Genomic DNA, 22,795 nt, shown 5'->3' on the forward strand with positions numbered 1-22,795 from the left:
TAATGAAAGGCAGCTCATACAACTATTGCAGCAGGGTCCCAACTGATACTGGGCCCCCAATATGCCCAGCTCTTTATGAACAGGTTATGAGGGTATATCTTCTCCGTGAGAAATTTAAAACCTCGTTAGATGAGACAGAAAGAAGAGAATAAAGATCCCCGCTGGGTAAAGAAAAAGGCCTTGGTCACACAGAGCACATGGTATAGCCAGGAATAAGACCCAGGACTGCCTAGTAGCCCTGCAAGAGAAAGTCATTCGCGTTAAGCAGCTCAGTTCCTATTGCTGGAGGTCAGTATTTGAGACTTTCTGTTCAAACACAAACTCCATTCCTGCATGGGAACGAGCCTGGATCTGACACAGCAGTACCATGCAGTACTGGGTAGCAGACCCAGACTGGACAGGTGTGGACGGTGCATCCAGATGAGGTCACTGCTACTGAAAGCAGCTGTGCCGTCTTATTGGGCTGTCACACTGCTCTCCTGAGCTTGTCTTCTCCTAAGGTGGTGTCAAACCTACTTTGGACTTGAAGTTGGAAGGGGCTGAGCTCCCAAGATACTTCTTTTCCTGGAGTCTGTTGGCAGCAGTGACAATCAGGCAACTGATGCATTAACATACCAGGGAGGCTCTAATGTTTATTCATGTGTCACTCTCAAGGGTTTATTGAATTGATGCCTGGTAAAGCGACTAATGGGAGCCCTTGGCAAGGTACCTCAGATGAATTTCCTCATTATCTCTCTAGATTTTATACTCTCTAGCAAAATCAGTATTAAAGCTGATGCACAATGCAGTCTTTTTTAGCTTCGGGGTTTAAAGATTTATGGGGCATCAGGGAAAACCAATGAAGGCAAAAGACAATGACATAAGAAGTAAAATTCAAGTCACGTGAATTGTTACTGAACTAGGGTGGGTGATTTTCTACCTTTGTTAGGGAATCTTTATTATTGTTTTTTTTTAATCTCCCCCTTCCCTATAACGTGCTTTGGTGAGGCAGTATGTGGCCCTTGCATTCTAGAAACTGTTAACAGGGCAAAGGAGGCATTAAGTTCTTAATGGAATGAAAAGGACTTGAGGTGACAGTTTTAGGATCTCAGCAATCTAGGGATGCTGAAAGAGGGCTGGAGAACTGGGAGAAGTAGCACCTCTGTAACACGTCAGTGTCCATCCCTATACATCTTGCCATTTCCATAGCATGCTGAAGCCTGGACAACCGTGGAGCCTTAGCAGTTCCCTCAAACAGGGCCAGTGGTTCAGCCCATGGCAGGTGTGAGTACTAGAGCTGGGACAAAAGCAGTCTTTAGTTCAAATACTGCTACTACTGCAATTTCTCCAACTATTCTTTTTATTATTATTATTTTTTAAACCCAGAAGTCCTGCAGTGTCACAGGGTCAGTTTTCTTCAGATTTCAGATGTAAACTGCTCAGCACTGATGCTTTTCAGAAGCAGCGTAGCCCCCACCAAGATATTATCTGCCTTGTAAACCTGCAAGCTGTGGTTCTCACTAGTGAGCACAATAATGTTACTCAATCACATATTTTAATATTTCATTAATTCTGTGGAGTTAAGATTCCCATCATACTTATTTACGACTGCCCGAAGGGGAAATAGGAGAATTTAAAAGGCTGGTAACACTGTGAGTCTAAGGAAAAGCAGGCATGCATCTGGGTTATGCTCACCAGTGCTACTCTAGACTTTCCTGATCCCAAAATTATTGTGTTTTCTTCTTTCCCCCATCTTCAACAGCAGCATTAAGAAATTCAATCCAGATGTCCCTGTAACATGCTCAGAGGGCTTTTGAAGTTATGCTCTAAGATAAGTCAAAAGACTTTTCCCCTTTCCATTGCTTAGCATATTTTTTATTGCTATGAGGTTACAGCTTAACTATTAAAAACACACATGCTTAAAGGGTTCTCTACCTTTAAATCCAAGCCTGATCAAGGAAATAATGTATTTATGGATGTCAAAGTGTTGCATTTGGGGGAACCCTATTCCCCCACAGCTTGCATGAGATTGTTTTACAGTTAAATTGAAATGAGGAACTGGACTGCATGTACCAATCATCTAGAAACTATTCAAACAGGAAAGTTCTGTTAACAGGAGTCAAATTCAGTCCTGACTGTGAACACAGATGGTGGATTTCAAATGGCATCAGAGGACTCGTGTGATGAAGAATAGCTGCCACCTACCAATACCAGCCCCTATTCACATAATGTGGTATGGATACCTTATGTCTGTAAGACAGGCACACCGTGGCTGTAGCATTACATCCATATACAGCTTTTACTTAGCATGCTGTCTTGAAACACACACAAAAAAATCTTGTTTCATGGGAGGAATCAGAGCCCCAGTGCTGGGTGAAGAAAGGAAGCTTCTTTGCCCTTTCTTCCAGGAGCCCTTTGGCACAGGCATGATTGTATATCCTTCTCTGTGCTCTTTATGTGCCTTCCTCTACAAACTGAAGTACGACGTCTACAAGTACAGTTCATAAGCTAATGGACATGAAGATTATTTTGGTCCTGTCTGGATAAATCCCAGCAGCTTCAAAGGAACTAGTCGCAAATCTTGCCATATAAACTCCTAAACATTTGATAGCATGGAAGCGATGTACGAATCCCATGTGGGGTTTCAAGAAAGGGGCAAATTTCAACCAGTAAAATTCATGGCCCAGCAGGCTGTGGAGGATCTTGTTGGTTCATGTGTTATGAACTTCTCTCCCCCAATCATTTTATTACCTTGAACATCTGTGGAAACGTCGAGGTGCAGGAAGCCTCCAGGCTGCTCAGCATGTTTGACTCAATTTTCTCCTTGAACATGTGCAAATGCTACTTCTATTTGCACCTTCGCAGAGCTGTGATTTGCAACACCAAAGCCTAAATGACACCTAAGATCCCTCCAGAGCATTAAATAAACAAGCCGGTAGGGTGTCTCACAGTCTGGGAAGCGCTAAACTGAAAGCAGGAGCACAAACTGCTTTGAAAATGAACTAGTTGGATTTCTTTTCTGTACTCCAAATCAAAGAAGTCTTTTTATTTTATTTTATTTTTATTTTTATTTTTTTCCCTTTTTTTTTCCTGCATGAATCCAGACTTTGCTCACTCCCCAGAAAACTAAATTAGGATTCTGATTCAAGTTTTATAATGTAGTAAATCTTGTGTTTCTAGTCTCATTTTATTTAATTCGATTTTTGTGAAGCAAATATGAAAATGAATAGGACAGTCAGTAGATTATCCACAGTAATGTTTTAACAACATGAGTGTTTAAGGTCTCGTATACTGTTGGTAAGCTTCTGAGTACTGAGTAGTGAGAGTAGATACAAAACTCATCAAATTACTCAGAGGCAAATTAGGCTTTCATAGCTAGTTAAAAGCTAGAAAGGGGCTATGACTATGCAAGGTAGTTTGGACTTGGAGATTGGCATTGATTTTATGAAAGTAATTGGCTGTAAGGAGAATACCTTCTGGAAGTTCACAAGTTTCTTCTAAAAATAAGCTCTCTCTCCTTTTCAAAGAACTGCCCTACTCCAGATGATGGCCAAGGGGAATGCAGTAAGTTTTGCCATCACAGAATAGCAGAACACACAGTACCTCTCTTTGAGACGTTCCATAAAGGTGCCTATGTTTCTGGCCAATCATCTCATTGCAAATGAAATTACTATGATCAGAACTCTGAATAAAGCAATGTTTTGCTCATTTGTTTCTGAGATATACCACGTATTGAAGGAGAAGGGCCACAATTACTAGAAACAAAATCCATCAGTCTGTCATCCGTCAGTCTTTCCCTTCTGCTGAATCGTTACCTAAAGGATTTTGGAAAGATTTCTTCAACTGGAGGAAAAAAAAAAAAAGAAAAAAGTGTTATGTTGCGAAAATGACCAAGATTACTATAAAAAAGGAAATGGGTACAAAAGATGACAAAGCATAATATCAGATACTTGCACCTTATTGTCTATGGTTCCCATTCTTTGAATTTTTTGCAGAGGAATCTGATTCTGTTTGGTAATATCAATAGTAATATCAACATAAATCAGCAAAACAGTGTATGACTGTAATACAGAGCATTCTCTCTGATGGTGTGATGCAGAATTAGACCCTAAGTTTTCACTTAAGACAATGATCAGTCCTTTAAAAGCTGCACCACATACTTAGTTGGAAGAGACTATTAAAGTATAAGGCAGCTAAGAGATTTTCTAGAAATATTTTATACACAGAAAGGCAGGCAAACAATTTTTCTGATTGTAATCAGATCGTTTAGAAATGCTGACTTGAAATTTCTCTGGAGAAACAACAAGCCTTCCATTTCACTGCCTTTACTGCCCTTGTAAAACCAGGTAATTGGTTCTGCAAATTGAAGCCATAAATTACTAATTTCACATGGTGGGTGAGGGTTGAATATACTAATTAGTCAAACAGTTGCACCCAGAGTTCAAGCAGGCCAGGCATACTGCACGTACATATTTATATATTCTTCCCTCTGGAGCATTTGCCACAGCTTAGAGAGAAATAATAAGGCAGGTGTGGTCTCAGCCTGTGCAGGGTGGCAGTGTCCCAAAGCACAGACTCCAGCCCTTGGGATGAACACAGTGCTGAGCAGGAAAGGACCATGATCTAAGCTGTGGCAATGAGGCACCACATAGGGAATCTGCATTGTGGCTCAGTGATCTCTTCCACTTACAACCTTGAGGATAAGACTAGAACAGCTCCTTACGTTGTGTAAGGCCTTAAATTCAGTTTTTGCTTGAGGAGGTCTTTTTATTTCTCTTTTACTGATGGAGGGCTCCTGCAGATCCTGCGTGGATGAATTTGGCTCAGACATTGTCCTGGTAGGAAGCAGCGTTAAGGGTGCCTCTGGTTTCAGGGCTGAGAGAGAGCCTGCTGCTGTGGTGTTTTTGCTAGCAGCTCTTTGGGGTACCTTTTCTGAGCACCCACTTCTAGCACCAGCAGCATCTGGAAGTGCTTGTTTATTCTGGGCATTTCTTTCTCCCTTCCAATCAGAAAGTCCGAGCTCGGAAAACAGATGGGATTGTTCTACCAGTAATTGGTCCAGCTGCTGCAGAGAAAATAGAAGGAAAAGCATATTGCAGTAATAAAAATATAATAAAAGGAATCAAGCAGGATACACAAGAGTATATGAAGCATGCCTGCTCTCATGCTTGATTCGAAGAAGACATGCAGGATTTGGCAAATGAGATACTGCCAGAAAAAGAAGGAGAAAGGCCTAGAGGACATTTTATTCCTACAGATAAATATACTGTAAAATCTGCAAAAGGACCTCTGACAGTGGCTATTGTTTTCTGACCCTTTAACCCAGGCTAGTCAGGGAAGCTCTCCCACATGACCCACAGCTTGTGCAGCATACCATCAGGATGTCCTCCCCGACTTGGTAAGCTCTGTCATTCAGACCGAGTTCCAGCTCTGCCATCTCCTGACGAATGGCTTGATGTAGGCGTTGCAGGTTTCTGCTTTCCTCCCTGCAGAGACAGCAATGAAAGCACACTTTAGTGAGCGGTGAACACTTTCTTCCTTAGCTCCACCAGTACACCTATATCCCCCTTCGTTGCCATCTTGTTTCTACCCATGATCACAGAATAATTTGCAAAATAATCAATAACAACCCTCCATTCTTCAGTTATCCCATTTGCAAAGTTGAACGTGTTGCAGTCACAGAACAGTTACAGAGCCTGAGTTTAGGCAATTTCATCTCTTATGATTTATTACCAGCATAAAGACCTGCATAAGTGTTTCATTTTGAGGCAGCTCAAGACTGGAAGCCCCTAGTAACTTTCTGAATACTTGAGCACTGGGATATTCTATGACTTCTCAATAATCACTTTGAATATGAGCTGAATTAAATCGGTTCCTGCATTCCTATTGTTGCTAAAACATATCTAGCCTAAATCTATGGAACAATCTTCTTCAAAATGCACTGCTTGAACAATGCAGAAAGAAGTTAGACTTTCTTCCAAGCAAAAACCACAGCAATTTTCTCTTCCACTTGCATGATGCCCAAAGCTACACCCCACTGATCAGCAAATCTACAATAACACGAGTGACCAGACACATCACACACACTGCTGCTGATGTTGGCTTTGGGTTTAAATGTGTGGGGCTGCCTTTACCTCCCTTCTTCTGGCATATAATTGGAAAACAGTGCCTACTGTTCGGTCAGGTGCCGTTCAATCTCATCCAGCTTCTCATGGAACTGCTGGCAGGAGATCTTCATCAACTCTATTTCGTGAGTACACTGTGGAGAAAAGCAAGAAGTCACTTTACTCGACTTTTCTATGACTCTTCTTTGAGCACCTCTGTGTTGAGTGTTTGAAGCTGACAGCCCACAGGGCACACGTTCTCTTCATACCTGCACAACAAGGACTATGAGCAACTGCTGCAAAAGCCCAGATTTTGCTCTGGGGGCACCATCAGCATCCCAGTTACTGCCTTTTTCCTAAATCCTGTAGGATGAAGTCTTGGTACTACTCAAGTCAATGGGAATTTCATTTTTGCCATTGAAGGGGAAATGGACTTTGATCAAAGATCTGACACAGTGCTCAGTTCTGATATTATACTGTTGTCATATATCTTTCAACAGTATGAGTTGCTATGGATAAATGATAGGTTAAATTACTGTCCACTGGAATTTAGAAACTGTTTCGAAAAAAGAGAAATAGGGGAAGTGAGAAGGAAACTGAGAGGAAAGATACATAAGAACTATAAGAGGGACAAATATCTTCCTGACAGATTGTAAGCATTACACCCATAATTTCTCACCAGTTTCCTCTTAGAAAGCTAGAACTGGGTTTATCTATCCAAGAGCAGACATTTATTGCAACACGTGTACAGGCAAATAAAGTAACAGAGCAATTGTTCTGATTCAAAAACAAACATCCATCATAAGTTAGAGAATCAATGCCATGTATGTGACCATTTCTCTTGACTGAGAGAAGGAACTTATTATGACTAATCATCTCTGATGTAAACACTAGGAATGTCTCAAAGCAGGTGAGAACAATGAACAACAATAATATATAAAAAATTCTACTAAGACTTTCCCATTACTACCTCGGAGCACAGAAGTAATATAGGGACAACCCACTAGTAATATCAAAAGAAATCCTATATACTAGAGTCCATTGCTCTAGGTTTCTAGCCATTTTAAAGACTTTTCCTTGGCTTCTTATTCCTTGTTTGAGGAAGCAAAGCAGACAGCAGCATCCAAATTATTTTGAAGACAATACCATCTGCCTTCTAAAGCTGTGCTCCCCTATTACTCTGAAACTGGTCAGAGTGCAAGCAGGAATGTGAGAGGTTGCCATTTTAGCAGATTTTAGTCTCTTGTAAACCATAGGAAGACAGTGTGGAAACCTGCTCTCCAGTGTCAACTGATAGAGAGCAAGAGGCACGTTTGCAAAGTTTGGCAATGCTTGATCTCTTCAGATCCATGCAGTCACCTTTTGACGATCTTTTTATGCTTGTTAGATTGAATTTATCTCCCAGTCCCCAAAAGGCCTGAATTATGAGGAAGATATCCCTGCTGGGGTCCAGCTTCAGTTAGAGGCCAAAAGGTGCTCTTCAAGCATTTGGGAAAACTCATTCTCCATTTTAATGCAACTCCTGTGGCAGACACGCTCTTGATGTGCATGACCCAGGCATAAAACCTCCCACAGTAGTAAATGAAATATCTAGCCTTAAAAGCTGTGGGATAGCACTGGAAAGAGCTAATCAGACTGGCAGTGGTTTGACAGGAGTGGCCCTGCGGCTGCAGCAAAGGTGAACTCTCCTAAGTATCTGCTCCATGTGGACTGCAGCTGGTTCTCTTATTGCTACAGGTTTGGGCAGCAGTCTCAAGCTCCACTGAGGCAGTCACATGTGTCATGAAGACCTTCAGGTTCAGCATTGGATGACTGTTCATTTTATCCTCAAGACCCCTCCATAATCTTTAATTTTAACCTCAGAAAGTCTGGCTCTTTCTAGATGAGAGTGCTTGGGGTGCAGTGCCCACATGATAACCAAAAATTCCTCTTCAAGTCTGAGCAGAGTAAGGACTTCTGTCCACCGGAAAAGTGTACACTAATGAGCTGGAAGAGCTTCAGTCCTGCTCTTCTCTAAGCAGAAGTCAGTGAGCTACAGATAAATTTCCAGATGGTTCCTTGAGGCTAACAGAAATCTAGAAATTACCATGCAAAAGATCCAAGAAGCACATGAGGGTACGTTTGGTAAAATGTTATGGATGAGGTATGGACCTGACCCTGGCAGTATATTGCAGAGCACATGCTCACACAGATCTACCCACAGCTCAGGATACAGCAGCAACTAGTTTTTCCTGGACCTGAACCTTACTTAGGGTAAATTGTGCTTTAATTGTGTGAATTTGCTATCTATCAGTTGCTCCATGTTGACTGCATGGTAAATGGGACATAACCTGAGAGAGCTTGTTCCTGTAAAAACTGTTAAATGCAAAGCACAAAGCATGCACAAGTGCAATCTCTCTTGTGACTAATATTCAGTAAATTCACCCGCTTATTGCATGGTGACTGGAATGTGGAACCATATCCCTAAGAATGGATCTTGGGTAGGTTTGTTCTTCCCACATTCCCTAAACTACATAGACTACGTAAGAAAAAACACCAGTAGTCCCCACTAGAAGAGTGACAGCACAGTAGTCGATGAGAGGTCTTCCTCGTCCACCATAAGGTACTGACTCACTGCCATCTTGTGGCAACAGCAAGGTAGCTAACAAAATGCATGCTTTTCCCTATACTCTTCAAAGACAGGACACTGTAGATTCAGTGATACGGCAGGAAAAAAAAAGTTTCACTTTTTCAGACTTTTATGTAAACATTTTCTTCCTCAATTTGTACAACAGTTCAAGTCTCATAACCTTATGATGCGTAAAAAGAAGAATGAAAATAGAAACTCCTGCAAATTAGCAGGGATGTATGCTGCTTCTTTCCACATTTTTCTCAGGACATAAGCCCTCCTCAGTTCCCTTCTTCCTCAACACCCCTGAGTCTTTCACAATTTTTGGGAATTTGGACCAAAGAAATAAATATCTTTTATTGCAAAAGGTTGTCTTAACACAATTTTAGATTTCATGGAAGTTTCCTACTCTCCCATGATGAAATGCCTTGAGGCACTGAGAAGTTGCCACTCAATTTGATTTAAAACAGTCTGGCTCACGGATGTATCTGGGTATGCACGGTTTGTATTTAGCAAACACTATGCAATAGAACTTAAGGTAGCTCCCAGTAAAAGGGGATTGCACTTTGTATTTCCTGCAGTCCAGAAAGCTACTCAGCTACTGTAACTCAGCCGATTCACTGGAAATCATTCATACTCACTGAACCCCATTCTGTAAACCAGATCTTATCTCAGCTCTTCACTTAAACCGTAAATTTTATCATTCAGTTCGCAGCAACCATTTTAAGACTGATCTGAACATTACAAAAATAAGCAGTCCCACAAAACTGAAGGTGTTTGCCACTTTTGTTTAGAAACAAATGCTTCCTTCCTTGACTCAGGTTATATTCCCAATATTTGTCTCACTAAAGAAACACGCATGAGAGGTGAGGAAAGGGAAAGGCAGCTTGTGCACTTGGCAGATGAGCGTGTCAGCTGTCGTTGTGCACAATTATTTGAAGAAATCTACTCACCAGAGGAAGATTTCTCATTGCATTTTCCTGTAGAGACGTCAGTGTCCTCAGGAGCTGCAGCTTGTTGGCAGCCTGGTTTGAGCAGCAACCCATGGGGCTATGGAGAGAAACAGCCACAGGACATGTCCATAAGCAGCAGCAGCAACCATGGCAGCAGCAGTAGTGGCAGCAGGGACTGCCCTGTGTACTCGTCATTCCAGAGGTTTCACTGCAATGGTGTGGCCTGTATTTGTATTTTCCAGAGAGCATGGTGTCAAGGGAGGCTGATTTAGTCAGGTGGCGATGGGGCGGGCAAAGCACGGGCAGCTGCCTGGTCTTTCTGTTACCTCCATTTTGGCTGGGGGTGTCAATGGTCTGCTTCACACCGTCCTCTGAAGCCCCTGGGTCTGACAATTTGGGACTAGCACCCTCAGAGCAGTGTGCTAACACCTTAGACAAGTCCACATGGTCATCCCTAGCAAGGCTTTCAGTGCAAGGAACATTTTGCTTTGTGCACTTCACCCTTGAAGTAAACTCCAGGCCTGAAGGCATCTGAACAGTAACAGATCTCAGAGGAGTACGAATCATTTCACAGTTTTGGACAGAGTCCCCTAGTTCTGCTTTGTTAGTGCCTAACATTTCCCTTGTGCCCCCTATCTCTTGCTCGTTGGGTGAACTTAACTCTGGCCCTCCTGCTCGGCACGGAGGAGGCCTGTGAGACACTTGTGAAGAGCAGCTTGGAGCGGCATAGCCCTTACACAGAGTTTCTGGGACCCCCCTTCTAGAGAGGCATCTTATTTTTTTCACATCAGCACCCATTTTACAAAACTGCCTGTTTGTAACCTCATTTGCTGCAAGCATGGCACCGTTTCTGACAAACACTTGCACACCGCACCACAGTTCTTCACCACATTCTGTACAGTCTCTGTGGACATTTCTGTGACATGGGACTTCACTGCCGTTTTCCATCAGGCCTCTCTCACTTTCAGCATCACGTCCAAGCTTGCTCTCAGGGTTTGTATCACTCAGTTCAGTGAGGGCTGCATTCATATTTTTATGTCCTGTACTGAAATAAAGCTGACAATGAAATTCTGATGAGAGAGGATCTCCTTCATCTTGAGTATCACCCTTAAAAGGAGTATTCTCTTCTGTGCACTCCTCTTTTTCAAGATGCTGTCTTTCAGTTTTATACTCTTCCATGCCACATAATCCGTCTTGGACAAAACTCTGCAGCTCAGCATTACAGGACTGATGCTTGCCATTTTCCGCAGTCAGCAGAAGGGAAATCTCTTCTCCCTGGTCTTTGCATGCTTTTGTTGGTCTAGATACTGTCTTGAAGCTTTCACAAGCTCTGCTGAAGACTTCACCAACACAATCATCTTGATTTTGATGGAAATCTTGATTTAACAGAGGAAACTCTGTCGTATGTGACAGAGCTTTTTGTTGGTTGTAGAGATCAGAAAAAATATTCCTCTTTCCTGACAAAGATACATTCTGAAGGAAAAAAAAAAAAAGGAAAATAAAGGAAAATAGAAAGCAGAAAAATATACAGAAGAAAAAAAATATATAAAAGAGGAATTGAAATATTGTAGTTTTGCTGTCACAAGCATTTGCCCATCATCATTTTGTCCTGGACATCTCTACACTTGAAGCCTCTTTAAATACATCTTTAAATACCAGCAAACCACATAATCAAAAGCTATTGTCTCATTTCTTATCTAACCATACATTAGTGTGGTGGCAGAGTTGGATAAAACTGAGAATACTTCTTGCCTTCTGAGGTTCTCTAGGAGGATGAATTTGTGTTCACAAAGCTTTCATGACTCCATGATTTTAATTTTTGTTATGCTTTGTTATGTGTGCCAAGGTTACAGAGTTTTCATAGACCCGCTGACTAATATTGTTGATTTCTTACTTGCAATACTAAAGATTCTGGCAGCTCCTCCATGAACCCACTGCTGTCTGACTGGCTGCTGCTTGTTCTTGTCATCATCATCTCTGCTGGGGAAAACAAAAGATGAGAAAAATTACAAAGAAAGCAAATAGCAGCACTTGGCCAAAATAAACACAGAGCTAACCAGGGGCACTTCAATTGTATTTTTCACTTCTAGAAACATTCTTGACCCTGGTGCTGTTCCCCAGAAAGCTGTAAGATCACTATGGCCAGAACAAATAACAACATGTGTTCAGGATAGCTACAGCTGATGATGCTCACTTATCCTCCAGTTTAATCATCAGCTGCAGATTTCATTTTTTACATATTTGAACAACATATGCAATGTAAGTAATCTATAAATAATCCAGCCATTTGTTTTCCTTCACTAAGCACGTTGTCTTTTGACAGTTGGTTGCTAGAACTGGCTCCTGCCAAATCTCACACAGCCCTGTGTAATTTGAGTGGCTTCAAGCAGGTGAATTCTGCAGGGAGAGGGAGCTGCCCTTGAGTCTCACCAGATCAGTTTATCCTTACTTTGAGGAACCCTGGTTGATTTTGGCTGGAATTCAGCAAGTAAAATAGTAACAAGTAGAAATGATGTATGATTGCATGGTAAGACATAAAAGCGAAAGGAAGATATTCTAGATCTGCTCCAGAGAAGATTTGTAATCTAGCATCAACATCATCTCGCTAAATCAGTTTTTACTTCCACATTTGCAACTAGATTATTCACTGTTAGCTATCCAGTTTCATCAGTATAAGCCAATCCTCTTCAAAAGTACAAATGCTAGAAAGTAAGCCCACATTTATCCAGTACATCCTGATTAACTCTCAGCCCTTGGAAAATGCACATTTTCAGATAACATTTATGCTCATAGTGCCTTCACATTCTCAGATACCTGGCACAAAAAGAGAACCAGGGTATGGGAAGCAAGCTAAGGGTTTGTGCTAGGAAAGGAAAGAGATGGAGGCAGACACTCTGCATATATGTCCTCTCTTATTCCTTGCATATATAACTGATGCTGGAACAGGCTGCCCAAAGAGGTTGTGGATGCCCCATATCTGGAAGTGTTCAAGGCCAGACTGGGCAGCCTGGTCTGGTATTAAATTGGGAGGTTGGTGGCCCTGCATGTGGCAGGGGGGTTGGAGCTTCATGATCCTTGAGGTCCCTTCCAACCCTGGCCATTCTGTGATTCTGTGATAACTGCTACTGAATCTTAGCACATTCTATTTTCTGGTCTTGTCCATGAAAATGTGACAATTCACCAAGCAGTTCTGAGCCATGAGTTACTAATTCTCTGTGTGAACTGGAAAAACCCAAAAACATGTCTGTAAATAATGTTTTCACACATTAAGAAACGATGGACTTGAGTAGATATATCTTGGGCATAAACTGATGAAAATCATGCAATCTATTTGTAGACAGCAACTGCAAAACCAAAACCACATATTACCTTTTTTAAAAAGAATTAGTTGCATTGTCATTTGGTATCATCACCCACACATCAGTCACTTTTCCTGTTTCAGATGAGAAATACATGGTTCCTTTCTCACACATTACAAAATTTGCAATGAAGCTGCTGAAAAATGCCTGTTTTGTGGGTGGTCTCAAAACTCATCCTTGCAGTTTCCCACAAACAGCATCACGGTTCAACTTATTCTCCAGGGAGAATGCTCTACGTATTCTCTAAACTTTTTTAAAAGCTGTTTCAATTACCCTTTGCATCTTTGCCAGCTGTTGTTTCCAGTGTGGCAGTCTGGCCTGTAGTTTTCTGTACATAAAGATGAAGAAATAAAGGCTTAGTAAAATTCTGAGAAGTAGAAATGCTTTTGCTGCTATAGTTTCAACCACTGTGAGGCTCAAAATAATGTCTCATGAGAGATAGACCCTCCATGAGAGGATACGAGTGACCTTCAAGCTTTAAATCTGAAGACTTAGAAGACCATGCTGTCTGCCCACTTAATGTTTCAAGGTACCTGGCTTTAATCCCAAGACACAAGGTTATGAAGGTAGCTGGAATGCTCCTCGTAGGAAAAAAAAGCAACAACTTTAAATGGAAGAGTAGTGCTTTTAGAATTCACCATCTGACCTGGTCAAAATCAGGTGGCTCCTGCCAGGTTTGGCCCACTCATTACAATAACTGCAATGAATCTGCTTCAGCAGGACAGTCAGCTGTGTTTGTATATTGCAAACAACCAGCCATACACCCACGTTTATAGTTTCCTGCACTAGCTAGAGAACTAACCAAAGTATGTGATGGTGCACTCTGGGCTGATTTTTCATGGAAAACAAAAATAAGGCTGGAAGAAACGTCTGCAGATCGAGTTTACAGCACTACAGTTAGACTACAGGAACATCTCCATGCATCTCTCTCGACTTTCCCTAGAAGTAGGTATCGTGTGTTTGGCTGTTATGGTTCTCACTGAATAAACATCAAGGTTCATACCACTCTGAAAGTCTGTATGTGTATTTAAAAGTGGTTACATTATAGGATCTTATGACCCTTCTGAGAATTAATCCAGCTTCTGCAGTTCTTGTGTAAGCAAAATAGAAAGTAATTTACAGTAGAAGCAGAACCATTTTAAGAACAGTTGACTCGAATCAAGGAAGGCGATTTCATATTCATCTGAGTTAGGCACCTGATTTGCACCTACCTACATGATATATGTGTAATAAACTAATACTTAAATTCTCCATTTTTTCCATGTAAAGTGAGGTCTCTGAGGGTCTGTGCTGCGGATCTATTCCAAGTACATTCAGATGCCTAATTTAATCACTGCATCCCACACTGACTTGTGAGAGCCTACCCAACGTGCTAGGCTATATCAGAGCTACTCAGATTAACATAAGGAGTTTTTAATAGATGAGACGAAACACTTTATTGATAGCCAGACAAAATTTCTGTGATTTCCATGGAAGACTGAATTAAAACCAAGACTTAATAAGAAAAAATGTGGTCCTCCAATGTAAGGTGAGGTGAAAAGCTTTGAAGAAATCGTCAGAGTGCTCCTGCGAGGACTTCAAGCTGAACAACACACTCCTAGGAGAAATGCAGAGCAGTACTGTGGGCTGGGTCAGAACTGGATCAAAGTCAATGTCCTTTACAAATCGAGGCAGCTCAGTTACGATCTATTCAAACACAGCTTGGTTTAATGTCTGTATACCAGATTCAAGGAATGTTTGCATAATGGAAGACAGCATTTGTATACTGGGGAAACTTTGGGTGAAGGCTTGGCCAACCTCTCACTTCATTTCCACCCAGTGACCCAAACAGGGAGTGAGACTGAAATTCAGAGCATGCCTAATGCCATCCTGTAGAGGAATGGAGTTTCCCTCTTTGTAAACACTTCTAGTTTGCCAATGGTAACAGTACAGTTTTCTTGGCAGGCTGTAGCGCATGGTGAGGATAGCCATAGCTTGAATTTCCACTAGGTCTAGATCTCCCAGGACCAATTCTTCTCACTGCCAGTTCTTCTGAACACGTCCAGATTGTATGTTGTTGCTAGAATCTAGAGCACTGTCAGCACCATTTCACAGCAGCAATTCTTTCTTTTTAAATGAACTTCCAGCAACTGGAAGAGCATCTTTTAGGAAGGATACAAGTTGGCCAAAAAGACAGAGGGAAGGGTCAGCAAAATGTACATAAATGTTCCTTTCACATTCAAATGTGTTTTTTTGTTTGTTTTGTTTTGTTTTTCTGAAACAAATCCGTCATTTTTTAACTGAAGGGAGAAAAAAAATGGGTTAAATTACCTGAACGTTAAGCAAAACATGTTTTCATTTCTAGTCTACCCAAATCACATTTTTCCCCAATCATTTGGCTCATCCACTGAACCAAAATATTCATTATTCATGGATCTCCACGCAGTTCTCCTAGCGTGTGGAGACACCCAAATCTATAGAGATTCTGCAAATACATGCAGCGAATCACACAAAGGAAAGATAAAGTATGTTTGGAGAAGAAGTAGAGACGCAGACCAGTATTCAACTATCAGCTAAAAATTACAACTCTGGGCCTTGTGAGGAGAATACATCTGGCTATGCTGGAAAGCGGAAACCTGAGAATTGCCCCTAAAGACCTTGGTGAGGAAAACCTTGGCTCTTTGCCTTTTTGTGCTAATTGAACTGGGATAGTTCAGCTCCTGCATCCCATTTCTATTCTGCCTGAATTTTAAATAAAAATAGGTTAGAGGAATTTACTAATCAGGTTTCTGCCTCATTTTGTATCACATAAGAAAGTATATACCCTTCCAGATCCCAAAGGTCCCACAGCTTTCCAGCCCTTTACTTGATCAATCCAAATTCATTAAGAGACTCTCTCTCTCTCCTTATTTGCATGCGGATACAGTGGCTTCCATTTTCAGCAGCTTTCAGTACAGGAACTTTCTGAAGCTCCTGGGCTCCTAGGTTTACCACTAATGAAAGAATATTCCCTAATTAGTAAAAAATAAGTGCTGAAGTGCAGTTCTGGGTTCCTCTGAATACTCTGCAGCTGGTTTTCTGTGGACTTGGCTACAAACAACACAACCTCTTTTTAGTTTCCATCCAGGAGAATACTCACAACATGAAAAGATGCCATGAGAACTTCTGCACTGACTGCAAATAATCCATATTTTTTGCATGTCTACTGAATCAAATTGATGTTGGTCGGTGCCCTCCTGTGTTTGTCTTCTACCTCATTTGATTACTTAGGGAATTACAGGCACAATAACTTTGAATGAAAGAGCATTTATGCTCATTTGAATTTTAAATTCACGTATTAAAATTTGGGCTTCTCTTCCTGTCATAGGAAAAAGCAGGATGGCCAACTGCAGCCTAGCCATGCTGTTCAAATTCTTGTAGTCATGTAAATATTGCTGGACCTTTATGTGGTTAAGCATTTCTAGAGCTATTTGTACGTGAGACTAAAGAACACAGAAGAGCTACAGGGTAGTCAGGTATTTTGTAAAGGAAAAAGAAGTCTGAAGGGCTTAGTCAGACTTTTTCACTAAGCTGTATAAGCAGAGGCACTTTGAAATCTCTCACAGAACTCTCAAGGCACTGGCATCATTACAGCTTAAATACTCATGCTAAATTCAGCAAGAAAACTAGATTCAGGCTTAAGACTATGTGTAATGTTCTAATGTTCCCATGCCCAAAGTTTAGTGCACACATAAATACCTCACTGATTGGGGCTTGAAAAACACTTGGATTCAGCAATAGTTGAAATCAACAACAGCTTGAATGGAAGAACCAGTGCAGTAAGAAATAGGTTGAATGAAGGTTACACTGTGTCCACAGAAGTGCTAGAACTGACTGGACGTTTTCTTACATCCTAGCCATCCTGCGTTTTGCTTCTCAAACACAGACATCAAATACTGAAGCTGTTCAACAAAGCTGCTCAGCACTACAGCTCTAGTGAGAGCAAGGGAGAGAGATAGGATAGTTCTGATTCTCCAAAACTTTGCAACACACTTAAGGAAAAAAAAAAAAAAAACAAAACAAAAAAAAAAAAAAAACAGTTTCAAAAATGCATTTTTGAAAATACATGAATGTGCTTCCAAAATAGAAATGAGGTTGTCTTGGGTAACTAGTAGTATCCTTCCCATTTAGACACAATACCCCTCCTGCACTGCACTGCACTGCCCTTTTGCATCTCAGAAAAGGACACTGTAGAAAGAGCTGACTCTGTGCTAGAGGAAATGTCAGCTGCAAGGCACAGTTACAGGTGATCTGGTCTTGCTGTGAGAGAACTGCAGTAGCTTAAACCCCTCTCCTGTTACCCAGAGAGGAGAGGCACCACTGATTTTAAGTATTATGCTCCATTATATGGCCGCTAAGGTCTGATAAAACTCCACTGAAATATGAATTTCTCAAAAGGCACAAAGAAGTCTTTTTGGTAACGTTTTCCAGCAAAGCAGATTTTCTGAGGCTCACTGGACCTTGTTGCACAAGAAGAAATTATTTTGTACATTTTTCAGCATTTGAGTTAAATTTATGTTGCTATTCATACCAGTTCTCGTGTACGCAATAAAACCATGCTGTCTTTCCCTACTCTTGGAAGTACCTCCTTCATAGACAACTGCACTGATTATTGACTGCTGACTATGAAAATAAGCATTTTACTGAGTGCTACTGAAATGAGGAAGAAAAGGTCTATTCTTAGTCTCTTTTTCAGTACTCCTGTACAACTTGTATAACACTGATTCACTTCCACACTGCGGAACGGATGAGCAAGTGAACTGAGTTAAGAAAGATCTGATTCAGGAGAATAATCACCAGATGGCAGCAGCACATAAACCACAAATTCTGTTTCCAAAGGCCAACAAAAAACCAGAGCTTTTAGCGACTTCTTTTTGCAGATTTTGTTTTTCAATAACATTATACCAGTAACTAGACAAATGATCTTATTAGAATAATCATATTATATGAAAGAAAATAATACACCCCAAAATGCATTAGATGCAGCAAAAGCATCTATTTCTATTCAAAACCAAACAAAGCTGAGAAATGTGTCTATCCCTTGCTCCCTATGAATTGAAGGGGGTTTCCATGCCAAAGATCCAAGACAGTATGACAAAGTGAAAATATAAAAAGAGCCCTGGATGTTATTACCTATGCCATGCCATAACCATAAGTGTTGCACAGATAGCACAAATGATGGGTCTATGTCCAGTAGAGCCTACAGGGTCAACAGAATCTGGCTCCTTTAAGGAATTGACTTATACTTGTCAAAACCCTGTTATCTCATTTCTCAACCCATCTGCAGTATTCTTCTCCCCATTATTTTGGGAAATACTGATACATTTAGGTATAGGGGAAAGTCCTATGGCCCCCATTGTCTGCAGGGAACTCACGTGGGATAAGAATGCATGATGCTACGCCCAAGGTGCTTGGACTTGGTCTGGGGAGATGGAAAGCAGAGGGCTCACTTGGCAAGTGAAAGCTTCATCTCCACGTGCAGCCTTCAGTTCTTTTTGCTGTTAACCATTGGGTCTGTACATCAGGGCTGTCATTAGCAGGAGGCATGTGCACAGCCCCGGGGGATCGCACCTTGTGACCGAGTGCACACATGGTGCTTCACATCCTCCTGTGCAGGCTCCAGCTCCTCGCCCAGGGTCCCCAGCTGCCCTGGGAGGATGTTGGCCTATATGTTCTCCAAATATCAACCACGAGAACCTGAGGGAATGAGGTCAGGAAGCATTAAAGGCACAAACTGCCATGGCATAAATAGCTACACAGCAACACTGCATCTACCATTAGTGCATTCATTTTCAATCCCTCTCCCCCAAAACACCTGAAGAAAAAGCAGTTTTGCACCAGGTTCAGCCAAGTTTTTGTCTTAAGATTCAGTATATAGGTGGTTGTGTCTATCAGGCTCGTGGCATAGCACAGCCAGCAGGCAGAGCACAGCAGCCTGGAGCTCTGCCCAGGCTGCAAAACATGCTGGAGAAGTTGGGTGAGAGGGCAAACTTGGCTCCCTGATGCTGTGGCTAGACAACCCTTGATATCCAACCTGCATACTAGCAGGCTTTAATGCCAGTGGACATATTTACTGATTTAAAACTAGCTTCAGTACATCTGCTGTGCCCTACAGTCAGCACTGTGACAGCAGGTATGAATATACTCCATTGTGAAGTGCCTGGGGCTGGTGGGTGGGTTGGCTGGCTCTCTTTTCCATTCTCTCTCGTGTTACAGGTTCTGTAGAAAGAAGCTTTGTAGAAGAACTGAATTAGATTATAATATTCTACTAAGCTGCTCATTAAAGAAAAATAAACTTTTTTTTTTTAATGTTCATTTCCCTTCCTTCCTATCTAAACTGTAGATGAACACAGGCAAGGGAAGTAGTGCGTTCCCTACCTTCTGCATCGCTGAAAAGGATATTCCTTCCTTCCTTGAATTAGTGAAGCATCCTCTGCCTCTCCAGAGGAGGTCAGAACTGATGTGTGTGTACTTTGGTGGCAGGGGTTCTGAAACCTCCAACTTTGCCTTTCCTAAGAACATTCCCAGACAATCTGGTCCATGGAAACCCCCTTAAAAGTATTTAAAGTAGATGGGGGCGAAGGTCCCATCAGGTCTGGTAATACAGCATGGCACCGTGAATCTCACACGTTGTCACTGAGAGCAGCAGACACATCCCTGCAAGCTGCCGTGCTTGGAGCAAGGCGTCTGCCTTGCCTTCCACTCACAGCTTCTGATCGCTTCCTGCTTGTCCTACACAAGAACACACTGCCCTAGAAATGGAAAAAAAAAAAAAAAACAACCTATAAATGAGTAATCTAAGAGCTGAATTTGACGGGAAGAGAGAGAACACTGTAGGCAGTTATCTGTGAAAGATGATGTTTCTGCAGACTGGGAGGTTAGGCGTAGTGATGAATCTAGTCAAAACCTGAAATTGCAGTCACTTTGACAATGGTCTTTTATCTTCCTTCAGCTGATGAAACAGCTTCCAACTTTGCCAGGTCCTCCTCCTACTTTTCCTTGAGAGTCAGTATCACTTCCATCTTATTTCAGCTGAGCTTCAGCCAACTGTCATTAATTCAGATTCATGCCGCTGCCAAATGTCGGGAGAGACGGGCGATGGTTGTGTCTGCTTCTGATGAAAATGAGAGGTAGAGCTGAATGTCATCAGCCTACACTGTAGATCATGTTACATCACAACTTCTCCCAGTAGCAGCTGCACAAAGATAATGAATAAAAAATAAGTGATTGCAGTGAGCCTCGTAGGGCTCCATGCAACCGAAAGCGCTTCGCAAAAGGAAGAACGGCTTCTGGCAGAACTTATGGAGATCTTTGAGAAAGATGAGAGGAAAGCCTCTTTGGTCTTGCAAGGGTTCTGCAAATTCTGCCTGGTCAGCAGCAGACAAAGCAATCAGGAGGTCAGAATACGTGTCTGGCTTTTGGTGTTGCTTTGTAGAGATCAGTTATAGCAGCTCTATTTCCATGGTGATATCCACTGAACTGTGTTCAGGAGGCCTAGGAATGTCAAGCTTCGTGAGACTGCCTCTTTTAGTCAGTGATATTTTCCAAGGAGAAATTCTCAGTATGGGTAAGCAGATAACAAGTACGTAGAAGATCCATGGAATAAGAACCACAGTTTTCATCTGGAAAGAAATCTGAGTTCTCTAGAGTATAAAATATGACCAGGATAAACAGCAAAGCCCCCTTCTCAAAGGGGTCACTGACAATGGCAGGAACCAGCCCTCTCCCTTAACAGCCATGGCAAAGCGATATGGGAGCATCAGAAGAAGGCATCTATGTTCTCACAAATCTGCCCTGAAGTAGGATGTGAAGTTGGATAAATTTTGGAACAAGGTTTAAGGTTCAAATGGCCAGTCTTCAACCGGTGCCATCAGCACAGCATCATGGAGGGTTGGGCAAGGCTCTGGTCCTGCTGTGCTCTGTTGAGGGTGTAGGTAGGAAAGGCAGAGGAAAAAATATTAGAAAAGGCCTCATTTCAAGACCTCAATACAACTTTTGCACAGCTAGATCTCATTTCAGAAGTTTTCTTATTTAAAAGGCTACGGTTTTTAATTTAAACTGACCACTCAAACTGTGTGGTTGTCCTCTTGAATACCTAAGGTATTTTGTATTTCCCCCCACCTAAAATTTAAACAGCAACAGGTTTTTATAACTTTCATTGGGCCATCTGCCTTAAGCAAGCAGTGTATGCATATCCTTTCCCACTAGGATGAATCAGTCTGCAGGACCTAAAATATGACACATACGTGCAGCAAAATGTTACCAATGTGCAATGACTTTTAGGAATGTACTCACTGAAAATCAAACAAGCCCCGCAGGCCCTGAGATGGCTGTCTCTACCTGACGACTGCAGCCAGAGCCTCTTGACACCACTGGCAGGTGGCTCAGCCTCTCAGAGACCATCTCAGAAGTGTGCCAGATTTCCTCTATTTGCTGCCTATTTTCTGCCCTGGTGACTGTGGCATCACCACCTCCTGGGTCTCCATCATTTCACAACTTTGCTTTTCAGTGTTGTTTTTTTCTAGTCTCTGCTTTCTAGCAGTTTTTGCTTATTTCTGGGACCACGGAACTTTCCTCAAGGCTTCTTCAGGCTACAAAATGCATGAAAATGTCACAGCTTCCTCTCAGTCTCACTTATAGGTGCCTTATGTAGAGAAGTGGGAAGAATGAAAAGGCCTTCAAATGGCTTGTGGGCAGAAGATGGGGAAGATGTAGTCTGCAGCATCATAAAACAAATGGAAGCAAAACAAAACAGCTTAAGATAGCAGTTGACTTCTCTGTACCAGGTCACCTGCAGAAAATAAAACTGTTGCTTTGCAAAGTGGGGCTTCTCCCCACACCCCAAGAAAGATGTGCTATTTGCTCTGTATGAGAAATGGCAGTGCTGTGCAAAGGGTCACATCCTACCAAGCAATGAGATCAAAAAGAAAAGCATCCAAGAGTAATAACATAGCAAAACTTGTCTTTTTTTTGCAGAGGATGTGGAACTCCATGAGTGTTCTTTTTAGTGTCTTCCTGGATCCTTTTTTTTATCTGCACAATGCTAACTCAAATGAACTGCCTCATGAACATATAGATGTTTATTAAGGATCTATTACTCATCGTGTTTTCTGAAGGGAGACCGTATGTGATCATTAACCAATTGCAAAGCTTAACATAAATATCAGGCAGTACCAACAGAAGAGTAATTATAGGACATTTTTAAGTTCCAGATTTTGATTGCCACTTTAGCAAGTGTCCTCTTCGGCTGTGTCTTTGTATTTCCCTTTTATTTATTCTGTTTTTAAAACTAAAAATCACCATGTTGTAAGCAAAGAAAAGCACTGCGATGCAGGTAGCACAGTAAATAAGAAACACTAAATAAATCTTCCTTACACTGAAAATAAAGGCACCTAGGAAAATCCTATACTTTCAGAAGCATAGGAAATATATGTGCCTTTTCCTCCTGCCCTTTTGAAGAGGCTGCTACTTCAGTCACAGGCAGACATTACAATGGATAATAGATAACAAAGAGGATTCACATTCTTGGCACTCAGTCAATTAAAAGAAATGCCAATTGCATTCTGTGAATATTCCCATGGTGCCAAACCATAAGAGAAGTCTGTGAGTGGGAGGAGTGAAGGTGTGATAATTGAAAGAATTGCCACTTGATAAGTCACAGGAGCTAACGCTTTAGCTCAGCATGCAAGGAAGCTAGAACGTTCCCAGCTGCTGCAAAAAATGGGTGTACGGGATCCCTGGCACCACTCGTTGGGACAAGATGAATCACAAGTG

General features: G+C 41.7%; 1 protein-coding gene across 4 annotated transcripts in view; it reads right to left on the reverse strand.

Moving 5' to 3' along the window:
• Positions 1-502: 502 nt before the first annotated feature.
• The window catches only part of ITPRID1 (ITPR interacting domain containing 1), a 47,217-nt gene continuing 24,924 nt past the window's right edge, over positions 503-22,795 (reverse strand). Inside the window, exons 7-12 of one of the 4 annotated variants that reach the window (XM_085226638.1) lie at positions 11,539-11,624; positions 9,645-11,117; positions 6,153-6,238; positions 5,354-5,465; positions 4,907-5,044; positions 503-3,822 (exon numbers count right to left, since the gene is read on the reverse strand). In XM_085226638.1, coding sequence (XP_085082764.1) covers positions 3,766-3,822; positions 4,907-5,044; positions 5,354-5,465; positions 6,153-6,238; positions 9,645-11,117; positions 11,539-11,624 — 1,952 coding nt within the window. In that variant the 3' untranslated portion in view covers positions 503-3,765. Of the gene's footprint in view, positions 3,823-4,702; positions 5,045-5,353; positions 5,466-6,113; positions 6,239-9,644; positions 11,118-11,538; positions 11,625-22,795 lie in introns of those variants that run through there. The other 3 variants (XM_085226637.1, XM_010713060.3, XR_014884017.1) reach the window with 3 other exon arrangements.

Source organism: Meleagris gallopavo, chromosome 6 (genome assembly GCF_905368555.1).
Source record: "Meleagris gallopavo chromosome 6, MGAL_WU_HG_1.1, whole genome shotgun sequence".
NCBI lineage: Eukaryota > Metazoa > Chordata > Aves > Galliformes > Phasianidae > Meleagris > Meleagris gallopavo.